The sequence below is a fragment of the Lynx canadensis genome, chromosome A2 (assembly GCF_007474595.2).
Source record: "Lynx canadensis isolate LIC74 chromosome A2, mLynCan4.pri.v2, whole genome shotgun sequence".
NCBI classification, from domain to species: Eukaryota; Metazoa; Chordata; class Mammalia; order Carnivora; family Felidae; genus Lynx; species Lynx canadensis.
In genome coordinates this window covers 2,821,068-2,847,183 of record NC_044304.2, presented here as the reverse complement: position 1 = coordinate 2,847,183, position 26,116 = coordinate 2,821,068, and the positions used below count along the sequence as shown (strand labels likewise).

General features: G+C 64.1%; 1 protein-coding gene across 2 annotated transcripts; it reads right to left on the bottom strand.

Moving 5' to 3' along the window:
- Window positions 1–1,660: 1,660 nt before the first annotated feature.
- Window positions 1,661–26,114, bottom strand: PIAS4 (protein inhibitor of activated STAT 4). Of its 2 annotated transcripts, none has more exons than XM_030292216.1 (11): window positions 26,016–26,114; window positions 20,885–21,311; window positions 10,219–10,303; window positions 9,404–9,445; window positions 8,943–9,033; window positions 8,712–8,840; window positions 8,497–8,602; window positions 6,429–6,502; window positions 6,170–6,330; window positions 3,609–3,739; window positions 1,661–3,483 (listed from the first exon to the last, which is right to left on the bottom strand). In XM_030292216.1, exons 1-11 carry the CDS (start codon window positions 26,040–26,042, stop codon window positions 3,212–3,214), a joined length of 1,545 nt encoding a protein of 514 aa, XP_030148076.1. In that variant the 5' UTR covers window positions 26,043–26,114; the 3' UTR covers window positions 1,661–3,211. The 2 variants fall into 2 exon arrangements, with proteins under 2 accessions (XP_030148076.1, XP_030148085.1); XM_030292225.1 differs by lacking the exon at window positions 26,016–26,114 and adding an exon at window positions 23,536–23,662.
- Window positions 26,115–26,116: the final 2 nt, after the last annotated feature.

The following is a 26,116-nucleotide window of genomic DNA, read 5'->3' as shown; positions in this document are numbered from 1 at the left end:
GCCCCTACAGAGGAGGTGACCCACAGTGTGGGCTTGGCAGGTGGCACTGGGAAGGGGCCCGGGGGCGGGCAGGGAGAACTGGCTGGACGTGCTTCTCCGTCGCTTCCAGCCGCAGGGTTTCTGGAGGCCGGTGGGCGGGGGGAGTGGAGGTGGCTGGCTCGGGCACCCCAAGTCTGTCAGAGGCCCCCCCGCCCCCCCCCCGTGCGGCCCCGCGCTGGCCCCCGGGACACGACCAAGGATCGGGGCTGGCTGCTACCCGGACATCCCCCCGGGAAGAAGGGGGGCCAAAGCCCAGGCACTGATGAAGGGTCCTGGACTGCAGCCCCCACATCTGGGTTGGGGTTCCCAAACGTGGGCACTTTCGGGCCCTGGGAAGAGGCCCTCCCTTCTGTTGCCCAGTTGGGCTCAGGCCAACAGGACCCAGACTGGGGGGGTGGCAGAGGGGACCGAGGGGCCGCAGCCTGGGAGAGCAGTGGCGGGGGCCTTGGGGGGGGGGTGGGGGGATACAGGGTGCCGGCTCCAGGGGTCACGTGGCTGCACACGTGGCGTTCGAACCCAGGCCTCCACCTCAGCTGAGTGAGGGTGGGGCCGGCGGGGGCTGGGGGCAGCCACCAGCCCCACAAGGGCCTGGTCACCGGTGCTCCCAAGTCCACCGGGAGAGGCTTGTTTTTCATTGGAAGTATTCACACACATCTCCCCCTGTAAAGCCAGAGGCTTTAGCACATCCCAACAACTATGGAATCGTCACCTCTAAGCTCCAGAACATTCCATGACCCCCAGAAGTGCCATTCCCCATTAGCAGTCACGGTCACACCTTCCCCCCGTGTTCCACTTCCTGTCCCCGGACGGGCCTGTTCTGGACGTTTCACACACGCGGGCCCACACCCCGCGTGGCCTCTGGCGTCCGGGTCCCTCCCTGAGCGTCGTGTGTCCGGGGTCCGTCCGCGGGGCGGCGGGGGTGGGCGCCTCGCTCCTGTTCAAGGTCCGATCACGTTCCCGCCCGAGGACGCGTCTCCATCTGCTGGCCCGTCGGCGGACGCTGGGTGGTCCCCACCTTTGGGCGCCCGTCAGTCACGCTGCCCTGCAGGTGCGTGTCGGGAGTTCCCACGCCAGCCGGCTCCCTCCACCTTCGGGTGGGTCGCGAGGACGGGGCTGGCCGGCTGGTGGTCGCTCCGTGTTGCGCCTGGGGAGGGCCCGCTGTCCCGTCTTCCGGAGCGGCCGCCCCACTCTCCACGCCCACGAGCCTCCGGTCCCCCCCAGCCTCGCCAGCACTTGCTACTGGGCCCGGGGACGCCAGCCCTCCCCGCGGCGGAGGGGCGGTGGCTCCGAGCTGCGTCTCCCGGTGGCCGGTGAGGCGGCTCAGCATCTTTCCACGCGCCTACTGGCCATTTGTGTACTTTCCTGGCCACGCAGGGGAGCAGGGACAGTCCTGGGGTTTGGTGGCTCTGGTTCAGCTCCTCACCCGACCTGGCGGGAAGACGCCGGGCCCAGCGGCCAAAGCGAAACCTTCCTCACTGGACCGAAGGCCGCCCTTCTTGGATCCTGAACACCGCGGGGCAGAAGGGAACGGTCAAGGGGGGGGGGGGGGGGGGCGGTTGTCTTTGTCCTTTGATGCCCTCGCCCCCAGCCAACGCCCCAGCACACAGAGAAGACGCCCCGGTGGCTTCACCTTGACCTTTTTTATTTGTGTTTTTTAAAAACAATTAAATTAGAATACAAATATTAGAAAACGGTGGCCCTCAGCGGCCCGTGCAGACGGAGGGGCCGCACTGCACAGCCGAGTTTATACAGTAAAACTGAATTTGCCCTCGGCCAGATTGATGTCCCTTTCTTCTTTAGACCTGAAATGATATTGCTTCCTGACTACAAGAGTTCTGTTTATACAAAGGAAATTATTCTGGGGCAGGGGGTGGGCAGCAAGGAAGAAAAGAAGCGAGACAGAACGGGGCAGAGGCGGTGGGAGAGTGGGAGAACCAAGCGTGGCCTCCAGGGGACGAGGACGCCGGGTGGCGGGGCCGGGCGCCCAGCTGCCGGCTCCCCGCGATGGCCGGACCCCACCCCCACCCCGAGGCCGGGCGTCCCCGGGGCAGGGGGGGGGGGGGGGGGGGGGGGCTGGGTGAGCAGCTGAAGGGAGGCCCTGGGCCCGGCCCTGTTGGAAGACGAGAGTGAGGCTCCCAGGGGACGGGGTGCCGGGCGGGCCTCTACCCGTCGGAAAACCCAAGAGCAAGAAAAGGGGGGAGGAGCCACCCCAAGTGGAGAAGGTGGGGCGGGGGGGGGGGGTCCCTGCTGCCCCTGGGGGAGTGGCCGCCCTCCCCGCCCCGCCCCGCCGAGGAGGGGCCTGGTGGCGGCATCTGCGGACGTCTGCGCTGTTCCGTAGGGAAGTTAACCTGAATTGGAGTTACCGAGGTAGCTGGCTAGAAAACGGAGACCCCCCCACGCCACACGCCGCCGCACCCTGGGGCCCCCGCCTTCCACAGGGGGTCCTGGCCACATGCTGGGTCTTCAAAATACCAAGTTATTGCACTTTCAAAAAATACAACACATCTGTGGCTAAACCCTCCCCGGCCCCCCCCACACCCCCCCCACCCCGGCCCCTGCTCCCCCCGCCCCCCTCCCTGCCCCAACCCACTCCATGGCTTCTTGGCTAAAATGCTCCCTGCTCGGCGGTGCGCTCCAGGGTCTCTGGGCGAGAGAACGTGTTTGCAGAGAAAAAAAGCAAAGGAACAGACGAATGTCAAAGTTGCGGCTGCTGCCAGGGGGAGGGGCACGTGCCCGTCAGTGTCCCCCGCTGCCCCACCCCCACCCCATGCGCCCCGTCCCCCTGCACCAGCTGGAATGGTCACTGGAAGAGGCGAGGCGGGGCGTCCCAGGGCCGGCTTGGGCTCCGGGGCTCGGGCTCCGGCCGGGGAAGCAGCTGTGTGGGTGGCTTGCCTCGTTTTTAAAAGTTTGATTTTTTTTTTTGTTTCCTTTTTCCTTTTTTTTTTTTTTTTTTGTACTTTTTTTGTCATTTTACTTTTTTTTAATCCTCCGATAGGAGAGTCCAGAGGTACAGGTGCCAGGAGCCAGGGAAAGGGGTGGAAAAACAAAATGAACAGTAAAAAGAAAAAAAAAAAATCACTCCTCCCTCTGCACCCCGAGGCCCGCCTGCGCCCCATCCGCGTGGGTGAGCACCAGGAAAGTCGAGTGTCCGGCCAGCGGTGGCGGTGAGCAGTCAGCAGGCCGACACCAGGCCCTTCTGGAAGGGACAGCGGCGCTTGGGCCGGGGACCCTCCTCGTCCTCGTCCTCGTCCTCGTCCTCCTCCTCCTCCTCCTCCGACGAGGACGAGCTGTCCAGCGTGAGGTCCACCACGTCGGCTCCCGGCTTCCCATTCTCCACGCCGCCCGCCGCGCCGCCCCCGCCCGCGGCGCCCCCGCCCGCGGCGCCTCCTGCACCGCCACCGTTGAGGTTAGGGGTGGACAGGAGCCCGTTGGCGTCCGAGGTGCCTGAGGGCGACAGGGTGGGAGACGGAGGCGGTGAGGGCCGGGGGGCCCCGGGGCGCAGCAGCGCCGATCGCTGGGCCCGGCGGGCAGCCCGAGCCGCGAGCCCCGCTCTCAGGGCTGGGACTCACCGAGCACCAGGATGGGGCACTGAGGGCTGCAGCTGCGCTCCTTCTCGGCGCGGATCGGGCACCACGAGCCGTCCTCCAGGTACTCGATCTCGTCGGCATCCTCACACTCGCTCAGGATCTTGGACAGGAGCCTGGAGGGGCCGGGGGCTGACTCCTGGGCCGGCGAGAGTCTCCCCACCGCCCCCAGGCCTGGACTCGGGGGGGGGACGCGTGCTAAGGAACCCACTTCTCTGCAGAAGTGGCTTCGGGAGAGCGGCTGCCAGGGCCCGTCGTCCTCGGGTCAGCGGCCCAGTCTCCCCGAGCGAGGGGCTGCGGTGACCCACCCAGTCTCGGCAGCACACGGCGGCTGCCCACCCTGCCGCGGCTGGACGGCGTGAGCCTGGGGGTCTGGCCCCCAACCCGAGCCGCCGCCCCCCGCCCCACCTTTCCAGAGAAGGAGACGGGCTCGGACGGGAGGTTTGTGCTGCTCACAACCCCCCTGAGAGGCTCTGGGGCGGAGCAGGGGGCGGAAGCAGGGCCACGGCACCCCCGCACGGGCAACAGCGCCGACGCGGCACCCACGGCGAGCCAGGCCCGGGGAGGGGCGGGGAGCTCCCCGAAGCCAACGTGGCCACAAAGCAGCAAGCCTGGGTTCCAATTCCTGACCACAGGGCCTCAGTCTCCCCACCGACAGGATGAGGCCTGCGCAGCACCCGCCGTCTCCAGCCACCGAGGGCCCACGCCAGGCCACGTCTGGGACAGGGATATACTTGCTGCAGTCGCAACAGGCCGTCACGGCCCCCAGCGTGAGCTCAGTGTCACGGCTGCACCCGCCTCAGGGGACCCAACCACCGCAGCCGCTGTCACACAAGAGGAAGGCCCTTCCTTCCCTGCTCCAGATACTCCGGTCGTCACGCCCACAGACCCACCATCCCGGGGTCGCCCTGCGTCCACACAGCTCTGCCTGCCGTGTGGGTCTCCGTCTCCAACCGGAGAGCCCCCTCCACAGAGCCCCTTCCTCCTCCAGGCAGGGCGCAAGCCACAGGGGTCATCTCTGTCCGGCTGGGTTCTCCACCCTCCCCACGCCCAGCTGGGAGTTCTCTGAAGGCAGGATCTGTGACAAAGTTCTCGCGGGGACCCCGGAATCACCCAGCGCACTGCCAGGGATGGGACAAAATGACGAGTCCTCGAGGAAAAGCACGAATCAAGGACCCTGCCTCCAGGAAGCCTCCCTGGCTGTGCCCAGGCCCCGCGGGATGCTAGGACTGTGGTCTGCGTGAGGCACAGCCGCACCCGAGCCCCAGACCCATCTGCCCCTGGAGCGGTCGGAGCTGCCGCCACTCGAGCCTGGGTGACCCGCTCTAGGCCTGTGGGGGTGGGGGGAGAGGCAGGCACGGGGCCGCACAGCTGCCAGGCCAGGAACAGAGCAGCCATTCAGCCCCGGCCCTTGTGCCCGGCCCCAGGGGCCTCCTCTCTCCACCCTGAGGCTAGACAGCGTGGGGGCACTGGGGCGCGCCAGCTCAGCCCTCCAGAGGGGGCCCGGGCTCAGAGCTGGCCGGACCTGGGTCTGAGTCCCGGCCTGGCCACCTGTGAGCTAGGGGCGCCCAGAGTAGGTGACTGTCCCCTCTGAGCCTCAGTTTCCTCATCTGCAAGGCAGGGATGATGAGGCTCACCTCCTGGCTCGGTCGGGAGAGACGGCCTGACGAGAGCCTGAGTGCGGTGACCAGATGGAGAGAAGCACTCGAACTGGGGATACGCTCAAGCCACGCCCCTATGGGCAGGAAGCCACTCCCGGGCCCACGGGGCACACACTTGCCCCACGAGGTTCATCGGCCCTCACAGACCTCCCGGTGCAGCAGCGAGGCCACAGACCCACTCCTGCCTGACCCCGGCCTCTCTCTCTCCCTGCCCCCCCCCCCCCAAGCCCTGGGGACAGATGGGTGTGGCTGGCGCCTGGCAGGAGCTGGTCAGTCAGGTGCTGGGCTCGGTTTCTGGAAACCTAAGACCTGAGCAAAGTTTCCCCTTTGGGGACAATGGCCTTTTTCCCCTTGTCCCCCTGTGGCTTGGGGAGGGCCTGCCTCTCAGGAGGTGGGGACAGCCTGGCTGCACGCTGGCACCACCTGGGAAGAAGGGCACAGGAGAGCCAGGACCAGAGCTCAGGGCGGACGCGTCCTTCCCACCTTCCCCGCAGAGGCTGTGCCAAAGCCCGTTGCGGGAACAGCTCTCTGGCTCGTGTGGTGGACGTGAGGCGGGGGCTTCCTGAGGTCCCTGCTTGGTGTGGGGCAGATGCGCTCCAGATCCGGAGGTCACGAGCAGACCTCCTGGGCCCAGACAGCCTCAGCCGCGTCGCCACCGGGTGCGCGGCACGGGCCCCAACAGGTCCCACCGGGGCACCCGCCTCGCTCGTGGCCAGGCCTTCCGAGGCTGCCAAAGGGCTCCGCGGAGCCGACCAGAGAGGCCCCCTCCTCGTGCGGCTCTGCGGCTCATCGCGGGGGGCCGGGGGGAGAGGGCCCCGCCCTCCCCCCCACCGCCCCGCCCCCCCCCACCCCCCCCCCCCCCCCCCCCCCCCCCCGGCGACTCACCCGTCGATGATGAGCTGGTCGTAGGGGGCCGGCTTGTCGCACACGGGGCACATCCAGGTGGGCTTCTTCTCATTCATCTGGAGGTAGAAGACGGCGTCGAAGCACTGTAGGTGGGCGCAGGTCTCCGCCCGGCAGGGCACGGACAGCCGCATCTTCACCAGCTGCGGGGAGGGGGCCGGCGGGGTGAGCAGGCCGCGCGGCCCGGCGCTGCCCCACCCCGCGGCGGGCGAGGGGACAGGACGCGCGCACCCCGACTCACCGGGCAGATGAGGGAGACCCGCACGCCCGTGGTGGCGATCTCGCTGTCAGGGTCCAGGCGCAGCTTCTCTTTGACTGCGGGGGAGGGGTGGCCGTTGTCAGCAGAGGGGACAGAGGCGTCTGCGGGGCTGGAGCCGAGGGGCGGGGCCCTCCCGCACCCGCCAATGCTGCCGGCTCCACACCCCACCCCCGCGTCAGGCACCCCCACTTCCACCCTCCCGGGACGAAGGGGTGCGTTGCGGCCGTAGCGCCCAGGGCTGCGGAGGTCACCCGGAAAGCACCCCGGGCAGCGGCCGGCCATGCTGGATAAGCCGGCGCCCCGACCCCGCGGCGGGTTTTTACGGCCCACAGGCTTCTTCGGGAAGAAAGGTGGCGGCAACCGACAGCTGCCAACGGGGCGGGTCCCCCGTGACTGGGAGTCCCCACGAAGCCATCCCCGGAGGACTCGGCGATGACTGGGGGGGGAGGGGGCGAGGATGGTCATGGCGGCCTGCGGACGCGCTGGGGGGGCGGGGCTAGCACCGATGCCCCCCCCACCCCCCACCCCCAGCAAACCCCGCAGGGGCGGGGCGAGAAGTCTACGTCTCAAAAGAGGAAAAGGCGGCCAGTGCCCACCACAAAGCCAACCCTCTCCTGGAAAGACTCCACGGCAACGTGCAAGGCCTCCTTCTCGACTGTGAACGCGGCACGGGAGGCACTGGAAGGACACTCAGGCGCGGCAGGCCCTGGGGCGGCCCGCAGGCTCCCTCCCTCCGGAGCTTTTTGGGCAGAACCGGGAGACTGGCCAGACCGGCTGCCAGACCCCAGCCCTTGAAGGCTCAGGACAGACGGCCCCGAGCCGCCCCGCCCTCCTCCACGCTGGGTGGAGGGTGCTCATCCCACTCCACTCTCCCCAACTGTCCCGAAGGCCACGTGGGTCCCTCACACCTCGCGGTGAACTTCGCCTCAGAGGTGCATCGGGTTTGGAGCAAGGCCGCCTCCCCCCGCCCGACCCAACAGAGACAAAACTGGGCGCAGCAAGGAGGCCACAGGTGAGACCAAGTACAGGACTTCCCGCGCAACCAGCCAGCGGCCCAGAGGCCCAGCCTGGCGCTGGCTTCAGAGAGGAAGCCTGACCATGGGCTCCGAGCCAGCGGAGGCAGCCCCACCCACACCGGCCCCTGCGCACCTGGGAACAGCAGGGTTCCCCTCCCCCCCACCCGTCGCCCACCGAGGTCAGCCAGACGTCCAGGCCCCCGCCCCCGCCCCATGGGCTGCCGCCTACATGAATGCCGCCCAGTCCCTTGCCGATGCCTGCCCCCGGCCTGCATGGCCGGAATGCTGCTGGGGGCCTGCCTCCTGTGCTCAAGCTGGCCACTGTCCCCACAGGGAGACAGGCAGGTAGGGGGGCGGTTTCGAAGAAAGGGCTCTTTCAGGGAAGTGGGAGACGGCGGGGTGGGGCGCACGGGCCAAGGCCCTGCCGCTCGGCACCTCAGTGTCCCCAACAGTCAAACGGGGACGTCGCCAAGCCCCCCGGCCCAGGGCCATCGTGGGCATCTGGTCGGAAGCTGTGGCAACCAGAGAGGGCCACTGACTTGCCTGAGGCTACACAGCCGCCAAGCACATGAAGTTCCTGCTGTGGGCTGGGCAGCCCCTGAGCGCAGGGACACAGGAGGAGAGACAGGACCTGCTGTCTGCCGGTCTGGGGAGCGGTTCGCTTTCAGTGCTCCCTGAACACGACCAGTCTTGCTGTCTGAGGTCAGACTGTGTCACTGCCCGGGGCCCACAACTGCAAACTGGGTCTGCTCCTGCCCTCCGTGTCCCTGGCCCCCACCCAGCAGTCAGAGGCATCTGCCCGGAACCCCCGTCTCCAGGGACGTGCCCGGCTCGGGGCTGTGGGAACGGCCCCCAGGTGCTCACCCTGCCAGGATGCCGGCGGGCTTCGCCCCGAGCTCTCCCAGCCCCGGGCTCGCCGGGCTAGAGAGCACACCTCCCTCATCCCTGCCTCATCTGTGACTGGCTCCGCTCCTCCTCCCACGCTCCCCGGGGTGACGCATGGATGCTGGGGCGCGCCCCTCCCACGAGCTCACCCAGCGCCTTGCACAGCTCCGGATGCTTCACCCCGATGGTTTTCAACCTCTGCAGCAGCTCCGAAGAGGTCAGCTGTCGCACCAAGTACAAGGCCACGGAGTAGCTCTGGGGATACAGGTGGGGGAGGGGCTGTCAGGGCCGGCCAGGGCCCCCCTGGGGGGAGCGGGGGGGGGGGGGGGGGGGGGCAGGCGGGCAGCGCCCGAACCCTCCTCACCTTGCCATAGTTCCCCCAGGTGACGGTGATGCGGTTGGTGGCCGAGGAAAGGTACATGAGGTGGGTGAGGTTGATGGGGCGACACGGCCTCTTGGGCTCCACTCCAGGCTTATTCGAGGGGTAGTAGCCCTGGAAGCAGCCATGGGGGCTCACACCGCGGAAGATGCTCCTTCCGCACCCTCAGCCCCGCCCCCGAGAGCAGGCCCAGGGCTGCCGGGGCGCCCCGCTCACCGGGACGGAGCAGTAGCTGTGGTTGACCTTCACGGCGATGTTGGGTGGGTACTGGTCCTCCTGGGGGCCGCTGGTGTCCGAGTAGCAAATTCTGCAATGGCAGCGGAGCCCATCAGGCCGTGAAAGGGGGCTCTGGATGGAGGGGTGGCCCTGAGAGGGGTGGGAGGGTGGACGTGGGGCCAGGGCGGAGGCCACAGGGGCCACGTCTGCCCGGCAGGTGGATCGCCGTTCTGCACGGTACGGGGGCGGGGCCGGGGGGGGTCTCGGGCCCCAAGAACTGGTCTGAGCGAGGCTAGCTGGGGACATGTCCACAGGCAGAGGCAAGGACACACAGCAGGAAGAGAGGAGGAGCAGGGCCCCCCCGTGAGCGGGGAGCCCGAGAGACACCGTCGGGAGGGAGAGGGGCCCGGTGGGATGCACCTGCGGTGGGCGTGGCGGGGGCCGCGGCCCGCCCAGCTTACCTGAGGACCACCTGCACGGCCTTGATCCCGGGCTGCAGCTCTCTGTGCGCCGAGGGGGTCAGAGGGGAGGAGAGGGGTCAGCGAGTCAGGAGGGCACTGAGCACGCCACACGGGCTAACCTGCCACCTCCCCTGGTGACGAAGTCCGTGGGTGCTGACTGAAGCCTCCTCTCCTGACTACTCACTGCTGCCTGGGACAAAGGACCCCCCTCTCTGGACAATTCGGGGGGTGTCCACGTGGATATTAAATGGGTTGGTGGGTATGGGCCCGGCACGGGCCACGTGGCCAACAAGTGGCTGCTCCAGCGGTGACTTCTGTCTCAGCTGCAGATGGAAAGGCCTCAGATAGCAGAGACCGGGGACGGCCTTCGTCCCTCATCTGTCCTCACTCAGGGGCCCCTGCAGGACCCCGGGCAGTGTCTGGGGGGACATGTGTGTTCATCACAACTAGGGAGGCTCCCGCCATCAAGTGGGACGGGAGCCGGGGATGCTGCTGAGGCCCCCCCACCCCCCACCCCCCACCCAGGGCACAGGGCACCCCTCTCCCGAGCCAGCGGCGCCGAGGGGAGCCGTGCTGGAGGGGACACTGGCCCCGTCCGGGGCCGCGGGTCAAAGGCAGGGAGGGCACGCAGACTAAGCACACTGTCCAGGACGGGGGGGCGGGGGCCACCGCACACACGGTGGGGGTGGGACGGGGCGTCGGGCCTCCGTGGGGTCTGCCGAAGGCCCCCCCCGCCCGGCAAGGCCAGCTCGCCCCAGACCACGCCAGCCCACCGCCCGCCGAGGAGGTCAGCAGGGGTGCGGGGCACAGCACACCTGGAGTTCCGGATCAGCTCCACTTGCCTTGGCGTCAGCGCAAAGATGCACGGGCTCTCCTGAAGCTTCTCGTTATTCTGTGGGACTGAAAACAAACGGAGGGTCAGGGGGACGTCCGGTCCCCGATGAGGGAGCCAACCGTACCCACGTCCATGGGGAGCGGGGAGCGGGGAGCCCCACCTGGGCAGCCAGGCACGTGGGGAGCCCAGCCCTTCCTGGTGCCACCCCGCAGCCTATGATTCAGGGAACGCCTCCCCCCACCTCCCCATTACGGGCCCCTTGAGAAGGAGCAGCCTTCTTAGCCCTCCAGGTTCAGGCGTCACTGAGAAGCGCTGGGCTCAGGGAGAGGAGCCTGCCGGGCTGGCAGGATGCCGTGGGGCAGACTGCGTGCCCTTGAGCCAGCCGCTTCACCTGGAGCCTGCTTTCTCTGGGTCTGTACCACGCCAGCAACAACTGTGTCCCCACCCCGCACGGCTGTTCTGGACACCCGGCGAGTGCGTGCCTGTCTGCGCGGCGCTCGGCTTAGGCCCTGCGAGGCACTGCTGGAGGGGACAGGGACAAGCTGGGGACAGGTTCTGCCTTGGGCATTCACGGCCGGCAGAGGAGGCAGGGAAGCGAAACCACCCTGAGCCTCTAAGTGCACAAGAGTCACGGAGCAGCCCGGCTCACAGCAGGGACCCCACACACGGAGGCACACTAGTCACTACAAAGTGCCTGCTGGGTGCACAAGTGGGGGAATGTCTGCCAGGGGATGGAGACCAGGGTGGTGACTAGCTGGCTCTGCACTCTCAATTACATCTGCATCGAGAACCCCAGGGGTGATCAGAAAGTGCTCTGAACTGAAAGAGAATCTGCAGCGCTCCAAAACTTGGGAGGAGCAGCTAACACAGTCGTTAGAGGCAAACTTATAGCTTTAAATGCTTCTATTAACAGACAGAAAAAGGTTTCAAATAAGTCACTTGCACTTCCTCTACGAGAAACTAGAAAAAGAACAGAAAATTAAGGCCAAAGTCACCAGATGGAAAGAAATTAAAGATAAAAAGAGCAAGGGAGAAAATCATTCAAGCGAGAGTTCTTTGATAAACTAGCTAGAACGAACAGATCACAAGAACGCAGGCTGTCAGAACGAAAGACAGACAACAGTACAGATCCCACAGCCTTCTAGTTTTAACACGGGAATGAGGTGGACGACCTTACGCCAATAAATCTGATAACTTAGATGAGACAGACAAATTCTTCCGAAGACGCAAATTACCAAACTGGCGCCAAAACACGCACGAAGTTTGAAAAGCCCTTTATCAGTTAGGGAAGCTGAACTCATCGTTGAAAAGTCCTCCACACACGAAAACCAGATCCAACTGGGGAGTTCCCTCAAGTATTTAAGAAGCGATATAGGGGCGCCTGGGGGGCTCAGTCGGTCAAGCGTCTGGCTCTTGGTTTCAGCTCGGGTCATGAACTCACAATCTGTGGTTTGGAGCCTTGCGTCGGTCGGGGTTTGCCCAGTGCAGAGCCTGCTTGGGATTCTCTCTCTCTCTGCCCCTCCCTCCCTCCCTCAGTCTCTCTCTCATAATACGTAAATAAGAACCTTAGAAAAAAATAAAAAGAAACGATACAGACTCCATACAAATTTTCAAAAAGTAAACAGGACGCTTCACTCACTCTACAATCCCGGCACGAGCCCGATACCAAACCTGACAAAAAGGCATCAAGGAAGGAACAGTGAGGGAGCGCCTGGGGGGCTCAGTCGGTCCAGCACCGGATTCTTGATTTCGGCACACATCATCACCCTGAGATTGAGCCCCACATCGCACGCTCTGGGCTGTTGGTGCTCAGCCTGCCCTGCTTGGGGTTCGCTCTCCCTCTCTGCCCCCCTCCCCCAATCCCACACGCGCACACACACACTGTCTGTCTCAAAACAGATACACATTAAAAAAAAAAAAAAAAAAAAAAAAAAGGAATACTGTCAATATCCCTCGCAAACACAGACGCAAAAATTCTTCAGAAAATATCGGCAAACGTGCAGGCCCCTGGGATCTGGCCCAGGTTTGAAACCTTCACACGCCCACCGGCATGGCTAAAACGCAGTGACAACTTCCGGTGCCGGGGGGTGGGGGGGTGGGGGTGGGGGTGGGGGTGCGGAGCAAGTCTCTGCTGCAGGCACAACCCCTCCTCTGGAACGGCCGGGCAGCTTCTAGCAAAGTTAAACGCACAGCTACCCAATCGCTCAGCAACCTCGTATCTGCCCCCAGATAAAAGGAAATGGGTCCCCAGGAAGACTGTACAAGAACGCTCACAGCAAACGTATTTCTAGGAGCCCTAAACTGGAAACAACCGAGTGGCGGCCGGTGCAGAAACAGACGAACCCTAAAACCGAAGCCCCGCACGGCCACGCGGGCAAATCTAACCGCCAAGGTGCTGACCCACAGCAGGCAGACGCCGAGAAGTACCTGACGCACGTGCCCTGGCCCGCGTCCAGGAACAGGCGGCACTCGCCCGCAGTGACAGGAATCGGGACGACGGGGGGTGCTTCTAGGGGTGCGGGCCGAGACGGGGGACGTCCGAAGGGGTGGGGGGCTTTACGTGGTGGAAATGTTGTGGGTCTACAGCGTTTGGGTTCCCGGGGTGAGACTCAAACTACACACTGAGGATCTGAGGACTTTGTCGTATGTAAATTACACCTCAGCTTTTAAACATTTAAAGCTTCACTGGAAAGGGGCGCCTGGCAGGCTCCATCGGTGGAGCAGGTGACTCCTGATCTCCGGGTTGTGAGTTCGAGCCCCACGCTGGGCACAGAGATTACTTTCACTCCAGGACAGCTGGCGAGGGAATGCCAGGCGACCCTGAAACGGGCAAGCATCCAGAAGCTCTTCGAGCTCCGATAAGGGGTGGACCCCGAGATGCTTCTGTTGGCCGAAAGCAGCAGGTGCAGACAGGTGTCTATCACACCAGATCTGCGTCACCGGGCAGAGGGAGAGATCTGTGCAAAGGACATCTCTGGATGGGGGGCTCTGTGAGAACTGGCCACAATCACCGCCTCAGAGTGACTGGGAGAAAGAAGGAGTCAGCTTTCCTTTTTTTTCTTCTCTAAGTTTATTTATTTGGGGAGAGAGAGACAGAAAGCGCACAAGCAGACGAGGGGCAGAGAGAGCAGGAGAGACAGAATCCCAAGCAGGCTCTGCTCCGTCAGCACAGAGCTCGACGCGGGGCTCGAACTCACAAACCGTGAGGTCGTGACCTCAGCAGAGATCAAGAGTCCGATGCTCAGCTGACTGAGCCACCCAGGCGCCCCAAGGAGTCAGCTTTCTTCCTACTGCCCGAGCCCTTCCAACACTGGTGGGCAGGCTGTTCTCGTAAAGGGCTGGAACGTAAATATTTTTGGTTTCTGTGGGCCACATGCCCTGTGCCTCAACGTCCCCACTCTGCCTTGTACCACAAAAGCCACCAGAGATGGTAAACAGACAAATGGGCGTTGGCTACGGGTCAATAAAGCTTGGTTTTCGAGAACAGTCAACGAAGCTGGCCCCTGGGCCCGAGGTGGCCGAGCCCTGCTCCCAAACCTTCTGAATCCCAAACCACAAGAGTAGGTAACCTACTTAAAAGCAAACGCAATTGAAATATAAAAACCAGCTCGGCTCCGAAGCCAGACCACGTGGGCTCGTACCCCAGCTCTGCCCGGGTGCGCACCGCTGTCCCCGCCCGAGCCTGGGGGCTTCTCCGGGCACGGGGCGGGCGTGTGGCCGGAGCTCGGCAAGAGGTGGCTGCTCTAACTGCCAAACCACTGCCAACCCATGCTCGCGTGTTGAGGGCCCGGCCGGTCCCCGCGGAGTCCTGCTTCGGGCCCTGAGGGCCGCCCGACTGGGGGGTGGGGGAGCACACAGGCCACCTGCAGACATGCCCAGACCTGCCCAAAGAGCCAAGGGGCAGTTATTTCTTGGGGGCGGGGCTCCCCATACCTAAGACGGCTGCGAAGGCTGAGGGGAGCCGAGTACCACCCTCGACCCGGGGAGGCGAGCTGCCACCTGGGTTGGGGCACGGCATACCCGGCACGGCGGGAGGGGGCTGGGGGTCCCCCAAACCCAGACCTGTCATCCACTGAAGTGGTGGCTCCGCCCCTCCAGCAGCTCCGAGCAGAGACGCAGGCAGCATCCACAACTCGTGGCACTCCTACCCCCCCCATCAACTCCCAAGTGGCTCCGATTTCGAAACGCACCAGCGAGGTCCCTGTCCCACACAGACCCCTCACTGCCCACCCCCACCCCAGCAGGTCACCATCTGCCACTTGGGGGATGCCATCCCCACCCCTAGTGGCCTCGATTCCACAGCAACCATCTCGGCCACCTCCTCTTGTTGCCGGTGTGTCAAGAACATCCTGCCTCAGGGCCTTTGCACTTGACGTCCCCTCTTCCAGAACATTCCTTCCCCAGTGATTTAGATGGCCCTGATGTCTCTGAAATTTGCTCAAATGCCACCAGAATGACAGATGTCCCTGAACACCTTCATTTAAAAACTGCTATCCTCCCAAGGGCACCTGGGTGGCTCAGTCGGTTAAGCATCCGACTTCGGCTCAGGTCGTGATCTCACAGTTCGTGAGTTCGAGCCCCGCGTCGGGCTCTGTGCTGACAGCTCAGAGCCTGGAGCCTGCTTTGGATTCTGTGTCTCCTTTTTTCTCTCTCTGCCCTTCCCCCACTCACGCTCTGTCTCTCCTTCTCCCTCAGAAATAAACAAACATTATAACTGCCACCCCCCAGGGGTACCTGGGGGCTCAGTCAGTTAGGTGTTGACTCTCGGTTTCAGCTCAGGTCATGATCTCACGGTTCGTGGGATGGAGCTCTGCATCAGGCTCTGTGCTGACAGCTTGGAACCTGCTTGGGATTCTCCCTCTTTCTCTCTGCCCTTTCCCACTCACATGTGCTCTCGCTCAAAATAAACTTTAAGAAACAAAAAATCCCAAAACATTACAACTCCCCAACAACCTCCTGCAATTCTGGTCTCCCACCTCCTTCCCCGCTCGATTTTTCTCCAAGACTTTTACCTCCTAAGAGTCAACATAATTTCCCGGTGTCTTTGAACAAACCCAGAAGTACGTCTGTGGGGACACAGGCTGCCGCAAGGCGGTGGGGGCCCCGCCAGGTGGAGCACAGGCTGGGATGAGGTGCCCACCCCAGGCCCCAGCGCCCCCCAGGGACTAAAGGGAGGGAACCCCTGTTCCCAGGTCGTCTGGGAGGACCGGAACCAGCCTCCGGCTCAATCCCAGACACCAACAGAGAGGCGAGGCCCGGCACAACATGTCCACCCCAGCTGCCAGGCCGCCTTGCAAACTGCCACCAGCAAAGAACACTTCACGACCGGAGCAGATGCTCACGATACGCCGGGGTGGGGGGGCGGAGGGGGAGGGAGGTGCTAAAACCGTAGTTAGGACACGGCTGTGGTCCCGAAGGGTCACACGTGCGGAGGAAGGACGGTGGCAAGAACACGCCCAAACCTCCAACGGGGGCCTGTTCCTGCTTCTATGACGCACACGCACTTGCACACGAGCTTCGGGAACAAGCAAGGAAAGGGAGACCTTAAACAGTCAATCAGAGGGGCACCTGGATGGCTCGGTCAGTCAAGCGACTGACTCTTGGTTTTGGCTCAGGGCATGATCTCGCGGTCCATGAGTTCGAGCCCCGGGTCGGGCTCTGTGCTGGCAGTGCAGAGCCTGCTTAGGATTCTCTCTCCCCTCCTCTCTCTCTGCCCCTCCCCTGCTCACATTCCCTCCCCCTCTCTCTCAAAATAAGTAAGTAAACTTAAAAACAAGTCAATCAGATAGGCCTGGTCTCCCTCCAGCTGGCCTATGGCCTCCTGCACCCTAGAACCTCAGAGAAGGAGAAAGGCCCACCCTCTAAGCCAATGCCCCCAGACCCACAAGGTCTCTGACTCCTGGCCCAGCCCCCCCGCCACGACGTAGCCGCAGGCCCCCGAATGGAGCAGTCGAGGTCTCAGAGGTGGTGTGGCTGGTGCGAGTGGCGCTGCGGTGGTGCTGGGGGAGGAGATGGGAAGACAGGTGCCCCGGGCTGGGTGCAGAGGGCCTGGCGGGCAGCAGGGAGCAAGCAGGCACAAGCCCTGGGTCGGGGGCTCCGGGCTCACGCCCACCTCCGCCACTCACAGGGGCTCCCACACGCAGCAGGCGGGCTCGTGACTTGCTGCCCCCGTGAAGTTACGCGGATGGAAGGGGCTCACACGCTGAAGGAGAGCTGCAGAATGTTAGCTCAAGGTCATTCTCACCGCGGCCCCCAACACTGCTTCCCCGCAACGAGCCTCTGCTCACACGGGCACCCCCTGCCCTGCTCCACACCGTCGATGCAGCGACGGAACAAACGAGGCCCAGGCGTCAAAAAACACATACAGATTAATAAGCAATGTCAGGGTCGGGGACAGGGCCACAGGGGATAAGAGGGCGGTAATGAGATGAGGGAAGGCGACTAGGAAAGAAGACGAGCTTTAGGTTAGGGGACTGGGAAGGGAAGGCCCATGTAGGGTCTGGGAAAGCGTGAGACGGCAGGGACAGCACGTGCAAAGGCCCCGGGGCAGCACCAGGCCTCGTGGTTTGGAGGAACAGTGAGGCCTGTGTGGCTGGAGCAGAGTGGGAAAGGGAGGAAGAGAGAGAGAGGGAGGGAGGGCAGGGAAGGGACCAGGCAGAAAAGTCAGCGGGTCATGGGAGTGTTTTGAACAGAGGAGAGACACGACCAGCCCACTATTTTAAGTTTCCTCTGACTGCTGGGGAAGACGCAGGTGACGTATAGGGAGAGACCAGGGGGGCGGCCAGGCAGGTGGGCCTGAAGCTGGGAGACCTGACCTAGAACGGAACCACAGAGGGGGCTCTGCGCCTCAGGGGGAACACCCACCCCAGAAAGGACCCAACGAAAGGAGACCTGGAAAAGCTCACCAGACCTTCAGCGACCCCGAAGCCCTCGGGACAGTCCAGTCGGTCCCCACTATCCCCATGGCCCGCTCATCCCGCGTTCTCTGGCCTCTCTCTCCTGTGCCACACAGCTCCCGTCCCCACGCCTTCCGTTCCTGAGCCCTCGCTCGCTGCCAGGCCTGTGCCCGCCACCCCGCTCCCCTGCTCCTTCCTCTCTGTCATGCTTATGGCTACTCGGCCCTCAGGTCTGGAACTCGGCCTCCTCCAGGAAGCCTCCTGACTGCCACCTCCTCACAAATGCACAATGAGGTGCTCCTGGCACTGACTGCCCCCAGGGAAGCCTGCACTCCCCAATCGCTCCTCTCAAGGCACCATTTAATCACGTCTAGTGCAGCTTCCCGGCAGAACCCTCCGAGCGGGGGCCCCCACGCCTGCCTGGCTGCCTGGGCAACACCACCCAAAGGCTTCAGGGGCTGGGTGAGGGACGCACGTGTGCCCCGCGCGACAGGGCAGGTGCCGGACCGGCAGGCCTCAACCAGCGTCGGGCCACCCAGCTGTAGGGGCACGTAGAGAGCCGGGGGGAACTCGGGCACCATCGCTCCAGGGCAGCGGGGACACGGACAGCCCCACAGCCCGAGCCGCTGGCCGCAGGACGCCAGAGCCTCGCAGAGCAGCACTGCTCAGGTCAACACGTCTCCTTCCTTCTGCCCTCAAGCCTCAGGACGGCCTCTCCTCTCTCCCACACGCCCAGACGGGGGTCCGGGCCTCCCCCCGTCAGACTGGCCGCTGACACCGCGACCAGGACCGTGTTCCCTGGCACACCTCCCCCGGATTCTGCCGTGGTCGGGAATGGGGTGCCCCTCTCCTGGCCGGGACGGGGAGGACAGCCGGGCTCTTCGAGCTAAGAGGCGGCCTGGGCTCCAGAACCGACATGGGGTTCAAGATGGGTTCTTCCCCACAGGGGTGCAGGGCACGATGACTCGGGGAGGGTCAGAGTTGAGAACACGGCCCCGGGGCCCCTTCCTCAGGATGGTGTGTGACCTCGGGCCGGTTTCCCGACCTTTCTAGGTGCCGGCCCCACTGCAGCACATCATTTGTCTCCTGAGGTCCTTCCAGCTCCTGGGTCTGTGACTCCATTATTCTCCTCCCCTCCCCCAACCCAAACATTCCACTCCCTGTGATTTATGTCCCCTCTGCACCCGGCACGGTCTCCATCCTGGAGCTAGAGCCGGCCGGCGGCTCTTCCGGGGAAACAGACCAGAGTGTTTGGACCTCATTTTGGTCAGCAGGTCATGGTCAGGAGCGAGGGGGAGGGGGAAACCGGCTGAGCTCGAGCCTGGTGGAGTGGCTCTGGGGCAACGCCAGGGCTGCAGAAGCTGCCACAGGGAGGCGCCCAGGTTGAGGGGCGGGTGGCCAACATCGCCGGTCCTGGAACAGAGGGACCAGACCGCTTCGGGGCCAGATCTGGGCCCCACGAGGGCTCTCCCGATGAACCTGGCAGCCGCCAGGGGGTCCCCGAGGATGGGAGTCCCAGGGAAGCCAGGGAAGGGGTGCACTCAGGATAGGGGCGGGGGAGTGGGCGGGAACAAGGGCAGGGCGGGGTCGGCCTCTTTGTTCTGAGCCGCCAGCAGAGTCATTCCTGGTGCAGACAGGGGAGCAGACTCTCCCGGAGATCAGGTGACTGGGGTCCCCGGGGGCTCAGGGCAAAGTGATGCATTGTGGGGCGGGGGCGGGAGTGGGCCATGCAGGAAGGAAGCCCATGGTCCAGGCAGGGGAGGGAGGCTGCCGGCCCTGGAGTTCAAAGTCACCTCTGTCCCCCACACAGTGCCAAGCCTGACTTACTGCTTCCCGGTGAAAACCCAGCCTCTCTATCACGAAGATCATCCTCGAGTCCTTAGGAACCTGAAACGTCAACCTGACCTTCAGAGCCAGCCAGTCCCAAGGCCCGCAGAGCCTGCCAGAGTCCCTGGGGGTAGGGGCAGAATGGCTTCCAACATGCACAGAGAAGCTGGGGGGAGCAGACAGGGAAGGCGTCCAGAAGCTCAGGAAAGGGCCTCGGGTCTCCGGTGCGGCCACGTCGACCCCACAACAGGTGCTGCTACAGCAACTTGCTCCCCACCCGGGGGCCGGTGACAAACACTGCCCGAGAGGAGGCAGGAGGGCAGAGCCTCAGGGTCCCGGGCCCGGACCCGCGGCAACTCCTTCCTCCACCCCCCGCAGCCTCTCCCGGAACCACAGCCCCCTCGCCGAACCTCACGGAGCTCAAGGGCTCCGGCGAGGAAGGGGGCTGGACACGGCGGGCTGGCTGGCACGGGCCGGCGTGGAACGCTGCGTGCAGAGAGGGGCCCCCTGGCCGAGCGAGACAGGACGCTGGGTCAGCAGGGCGGGAGGGAGCGAACCACACAGCGAGGGGCATGGCGGGTGGGGGCCCGGAGGGACCGTGGCCTCTGCCATGGCACGCAGGGACCGACGCACGGCGAGGGCCAGGGCCAGGTGTGCAGCGGGGGCGCAGCAAGGACGCGGGGGTTGAAAGGGAGAAATGGGGAATGGGCTGCAGGGGTGGCAGGACCCACGGCACCGACGAGGCTGGGGGCACCTCTAGGCCCTGAACGAGGAAAGCCGGAAGGGAACCTTCGCGAGGGCAGGGGGCGCTCTCGGTCTCCTGCCGCGTTCCCAGGGTGGGCCCCCCCTGCCCTGAGATCGGGGCAGCACGTGAGGCCGAGACCAGGCTGACACCCGCCCCGGCCCCATCATCACAGCCGCTGGGCAAGGGGCTGGGGGCTGGGGGCCTGGCGCGCGGCAGGTGCCCCATCAACATGGGGGCCAGATGAATAAGCAGGGAGGAGCCACAGAGCCCTGGCATGGGTCTCCTCCAGCCCCGGCGTACCTCTCGGGGGCATGGCTAGCCATTCCCTAGCCAGCTGGCCCATGCTGACAGGCCCGAACCCATTGGCCAAGGCTGCTCCCATGGGGCGCCTACCCTCTGCAGAGGAAAGGTTGGACCCAACTTCCAGCCCCTTTGCCACCCACTGGGAGTTAGGACCTGGAAGCAGCATCCCAGGTGGCCCCCAGCGATCCCTGCCTCTGGACGGCCCAGCCCGGTCCAGTCCCCACCCACGATGTACAGAGCTGGTCTGTGGGACGGACGCGATGCAAAGCAGAGAACACGAGGTCATGCCGCTTCGAAGCTTAGGGCATCGAGAGGACGTGGCTTCTGGCTGATCCTACACGGATGTGCACACGAACCCTCCCTCCCCCCCACCCCCACTGGTTCCAGAGGAAGCCGGCCACCGTTACACACAGCGAGGACGCTCGAGCCGTCCACGGGCACCGTGTGGCACGAACTGGGGTCTCTAGTCCACAGCCAGCAAGAAGCCAAGTCCTGCCGGCAGCCAGGTGAGTGGGTGGACGCCAGCCCCAGTCGGGCCTTCAGATGAGACAGCCCCCAGCCAACAGCTTTACTGAGACCTCATGAGACCCGGAGTCAGGACCACCCGGCTAAGCCACTCCCGAGTTCTGCTGCTCACAAACAGGGCAGATGAGCGTCTACTACTTTAAGCTACTAAAATTTGGGGTCAATTGCGAGACGACGCTATGTGGCTAATATAAAGATTCAGAGGTAGCCCCTGCGCTTCCTGAGAGGGAGAGCCCCCCGCAACCCCATGGCCCTCGTTGGTCCCCAGAAAACGCTCCGGGGCGGTGACGGGCTGGCCGTGGCCACTGGGCCCATGCCCGGTGGGACCCCCAGGGCAGTGGCAGACTCACCCAGCTCTGTGGGCTTCAGCAACTCATCGAGCATGTTAAAGAAGGGCAGTTTCACCAGACGCACTTCTGGCTTGAGGGTCTTGGCGGGCAAGCGTCCAAGTCCGTTCAAGTACTTCCCATAGAGCACGGGGTAGTCAATGTTGGGGCCCGAGAGGGGAGTCCTGGGCACCGTGCCAGCCCGGTCGTAGGTTGAGTGCATGGTCAGGGGGTCCAGGGGCCGGTGGGGTTGGGGGACAGGCTCCGAGCTCTTCTTGGCGTAGCGTGTCTCATACAGCTCTTTGATCTTCTTGAACAGCTCAGGGCTACAGTCAAACTGGACCAGCTGGAGGGCCCGGGTGACAAGTTCGTGTTTAAGTCCACTCTTACTCCGGCCGACGAAACCCAGGAGCATCTGAAGATCGGAGACTCGGAAACTCATCACCATGTTCTGGGAAAAGGCAACCACAGACACACGTGCTCAGAAGGGACGCTGCCAGATTCAGGGGCTGTCCATGGGACAAAGGGCTTTCTGGAGCCCCCTGGGCCCTAACTAGGGGGGACAGCAAAGTGAGACCCCATCAGGTGCTGCCTGGGCCTGCCCCCGAGCCCCCTTCACTCTAGCTGGCAGGAGCAAGAACCCAGGAGGAGGAGGCAGCTTTAGCACCTGGCCCACTAGCCCAGCCTCGGTCCCACCTCCATGTCTTTGCTCAGGCTGCCAGCTCACCCTTCCTTGTGATGCCCCCTCCCAGCTCAGCCCTGCTCCCCTCCTCCTCCTCGAACCTCCCTCAGCATTGCCAACGCAGCAAAAGCTTCTGACTGCCCCCCCCCCCCAACACACACACACACACCACTGCCTTCTATTTTAGGTTCTCGTTTCCCATCTTCAAGCCTGAAAGCATCCCCAGGGCAGGAACTGAGGATCCTGCTTTACCCGTAAACAGCCTCAGCCACTCCCTAGCCAAGCACACTAATGGCCTCTCTGACCCTCGGTCTCTTCATCAGGATGACAGGATTCACTTCATCGGGATGTGGGGAGGACCAGAGGAGGCAACGTACACGGAAAGCAGAGTAAATCAACACTGGCCACAAATGTGTTTTCCCTTCCCTCTGGAGAATGGGAGCCACAACTTAGTACTGATCACCTGCCAGGAACTGAGCTGCGCACGTGATCATATACTTAACTCTGATTCTCAAAACGACCCTCCCAGGCCGGGGTGAGCGCCATGTTAGAGCCAAGACCTAAACCTAGGCCCGGGCCTGACTCTGAAGCCAGGGGGTAATTTCCCCCTTCGGCACCGCAGGCGTCCGCACGGAGCTGAGCGCTGGCAAGCATCAAACGTCCGCCGTATTCCAGCGGGCCTTCTCTGCCTCGACACTGTGGACAGCGGGGCTGGACTGTTCTCTGGGGCGGGGCCGCCCTGGGCACTGTGGGGTACTCCTCAGCATCCCTGGCCTCCCTCCGCTCGATGCCAGGAGCTGCCCCAGACCCCAGCGGTGACCATCGCAAACGTCCCCCGGACGCTACAAAGCATCCTCTGGGGAGGGGATCGTCCCACCGAGAACCGCGGGTCTAAGGGGAAGGCTTCGGGAATCCAGCAGCCACAGAGGCCGCTCACTGAGCTGCGGCAAAGCGATGAAAGAGGTCTGGCAGGGTCCCCCCAGCTAAATCAAACCGAACACAAGAGCTCAGCTGATGCCAGTGTTTTCTTTGGGGCTGCCCGGCTGCGGCCTGCCCTCTGTGAGACCCCGGACGCCAAGGGGGAGTGAGGGGTGTGAGGGTCCCCCAACATGCTACATGAGCAAAGTATCCTTGAAGGATGGGCCACCCGCACCGAGCCCCAAAGCCGGCCTGTGATGAACGCAATGTGGTGGGAAAAAGAAACTTCCAGGGGAACAGGGGAAACAGGTACACGCGATGAGGGAAGGTATGGAAAGCTGGCGAGCACAGGGCAGGACGGCACCCAAGGAAACCGATAAAGCCCTTAAATTCAACTTGAGAGTCTGACAGTCGGGGGCGGGCGGGAACCCGGCCAGGGTGTTTACATAGTGGTCTCAGTGGCAAAAGGCTCTGGGGTTTCCCGTTTCCTGGCTGCTCAAGGGTGAGGCGTGGAGTCTGATGGCAGCAGGGGGACTCAGAAGCCCCGGGTTCCCAGATGACCCTGGCCCCTCTGTGCTCTCTATCCAAGCAAGATGTGTACCCTCTCCCACGCGTATAGCAGACAGACACCTGCTGACGGCGGAGGGGCTGTCGGGGCACAAAACCAGATACCGGTGCGCGGGGTGCCCGGCCGGCCTGCAAAGTCTCAAGGGGGAGCCCTTTCCTTGCTGTAGGGCCTTCTTCCCAGCCCCGCACTATGGGCGCGCAATGTCTGCCACAAGGCCACTTCCTGCGCACGAGTCTCGCAGGGGGCCGTGCCCGCCAGGCAGGTGAGTCGGCTGAAGCTCCGAGAAAGAAGCGGCCGGCCCAGGGCCTCCCTGCGTAGTCAGCGGCAGGGGCCATCCGACTCCTGAGGGCGCTTCCTTCCGCTCCCACCCAGCCGTCTGGGGGCCTGGGGACCCTCACATCCCAGCACAGCTGCTGCCTCGGGACCTAAGCACTGTGCCGGCCCTCAGCGAGCCCCGAACGCTTGTGCAAACAGAAAGGCTTCACCTTCCTTAGCCTGACTTCCTACCTTGAGCAGAGAAAATAGGCTTGCAGGCAAGATGTTTCTTCTGGAAGAGGCCCAAGGCCTTGGAGGGGAGAGGCGATGTCATGTGGAAGCTGACTGCCCGCCACGGAGCTAAAGGCAGGTGGGCTCGGCCAGCGAGTCTGACCACAAGGCATCTTCTAACCCGATCCCGCCCCTGGGAGCGCCCCGCCCCCGCCGAGGCCTGGCCCTTTCACCAGGCTGGACATCCCGAGCTGCCGCACGAGCATCCTGGGGCACGTCCCTCAAGCGGCCACATGCTCACAACTCGGATTTCTCAGCAGCTGCCACCACCACGAAGCCCGCCCTTGACACTGGGAGGGGGGGGGGACAGCGTGACAGGGGCACACACGCTCAGGAAGACGCCCCGAGCGCTCTGCAGACCACTTCCTGCCATGGCTTCCACCTACCCCGCCTGGCCCTCAGATCCGTGTTTGTAAACAGCACCGGGCCCCAGCGGCTTCCACAGTCTCAACTCTGGGCTTGTTTGGAGCCGCGTGGAAAAACAGCCTGGGCAGAGCTGCCCGTTCCCTCAACCTGCCTCGGGGACAGGTCCCTCGGAGCATGAGGGGAAAAGTTCAGGTCCTCGTCTCCGGGGGACAGGGGGCCTGTGCAAAACGCCACACACCACCTCAGGGGGTTCACTGAACAGAGGCGCCCGTTTGAGGCAACTCGAAAGAAGGGTCAACTTGATTTAATTGGGGTGGGGGGCCCCCCAGCCACCAGAGGGTCAAGTAGAGTTCATCAGATCGGATTTCAAGGCCCTGGATGGTATAGAAGAATCTAGTCCCCACCCTGGGGGGGCGGGGGGCGGCGGGGAGCAGGGGCCCAGGGGCCCAGAATCACAGCCCCACAGGACGGCTGAATTTCAGGGCTCCGGGGGACTTCAAGCCCACCAGCTGCCACCTTGGGCCTGCAGAGTCCAGACTTCCGCATCTCCAGGGCAAGTCTCAAATTTCTCAAAACGCTAGACACGGGTAGGGCGTATAGTGCAGGCATGGAGGGGGGGACACTCCGGGGGGTGAAGGGAGCTGCATTTCAGATCTCAGTGGGAAAGGAAGGGAGAAAGAGGAACCAGAGAAAGAAAACATTCACAGGTCAGGACCCTGGGGAGGGGAGACTGGGGGCGGGGCAGGGGGCGGAGCCTCTGTCCAGCAAAGGTCCGGTGCCCCACTTCGCTGCCACCAAAGGCCTGGAGTAAACTTCGCAAGGAGGAAGAAAACAACCCCAGTGTAGTTCGGGACAAGGTCTCTGGAGCCTTGCCGTGAGGGAGGTACCTGGAAAAAAGGTACATCCCTAGAACAGGGATGGCATCTGTGGGACGCGGAACCTGGACCCCAAAATGGAGTAAGCACGAGGAGCACTAAAGAAAGAGGTGGGGGACTCTCCATGAATCGGTGCAAAAAACCGGCAGCAAGGGAGAGCGAGCCTTAGAAGCCAGAGTCAGGGTGCGTAAAAGGATCCAAAGCAGGGGTCTGGGAGTTGTGTGGAGGGAGTATGATCTGAGTAGACTCACCAGGGAGTATAGGAGAAACAGCCAGTATGGGGCCTGATCTTGCTAGGGTGAAGTTTACAGACCCCAGGAGCAGAGTCCAAAGCCTCACAGATGCTGTCCCCAGGGTAAGTAAGACGGGAGAGGAAGGCAGAGCCCAGGACCCGAGAATGAGGAGAGAATAAGGAAGGCTTTGAACAGAGAACAGGGATCAGGGCTCCATCCCAGGCTGGAGAGCAAACTCAAGTGACTCGGTGCCCCACTCGGAGGGCGAGAGAGATGGTGTCAGGAGGGGGGCGGGGCTCTGGGACCAACGCGGGAGCTGAACTAGGGGTCCAAACTCCACCCCAGGGTACAGACCCCCAAAGAACACTGTGTTTCCGGGTGCTTCGAGCCCCTGGGTCATCACCCCGGATGGTGGAATCGGTGGCAGCAGGATCAAGGGACCCTTCCGATCAAGGAGTCGCCGACCCCAGCTGGTCTGCTGGGCGGGGAGGCTGAGACCCAGATGCTAGTCCTCGGTGCCGTGGGGGGTGGAGAGGCGAAGACACCTCCCCCCACCCCAGGCCAGAGCGTAGGACCCCGGCTCAGAGCGAGGAGGGGACGGAGCAGCCCAGCCCGTCATGCTGTCCGGAGGACTGTTCCTCTAGCTGGGAGGCGCGGCCCTGTCCCCGTGCTTAGGGAGACTGGACCCTAACCACTAGGGCTAGTGGGGGGGGGGGGGACCCCGCCTCAAGCCCGGGAACCAACCCCCAGCCCGAAAGCTAGGGTAAGGTTTGGGGGGCCCCGCCCCCGGCCTCCCCGCCCCCCGCCCGCACCCGGCGCGCCAGGGCCAGGGGCGGGCGAGGGGCCGGGCAGCGAACCGCGAGCGGGCCGCGCCGTGGGGCCCCAGGCGGAAGGCGCAGACCTCCGCCCGCCGCCCGGCCTCCGCCCCCTCTCCCGCCCGCCCGGGCCGGCGCCGCCGCTCACTCACTTTGGCCTCCACCAGCTCCGCCGCCATCTTGGCCACCAGCGTCCCCCGCGCCGGGAGCCCCCAGCCGTCGCGTCACGTGACCGCCCGCCACTCGCGGGCGG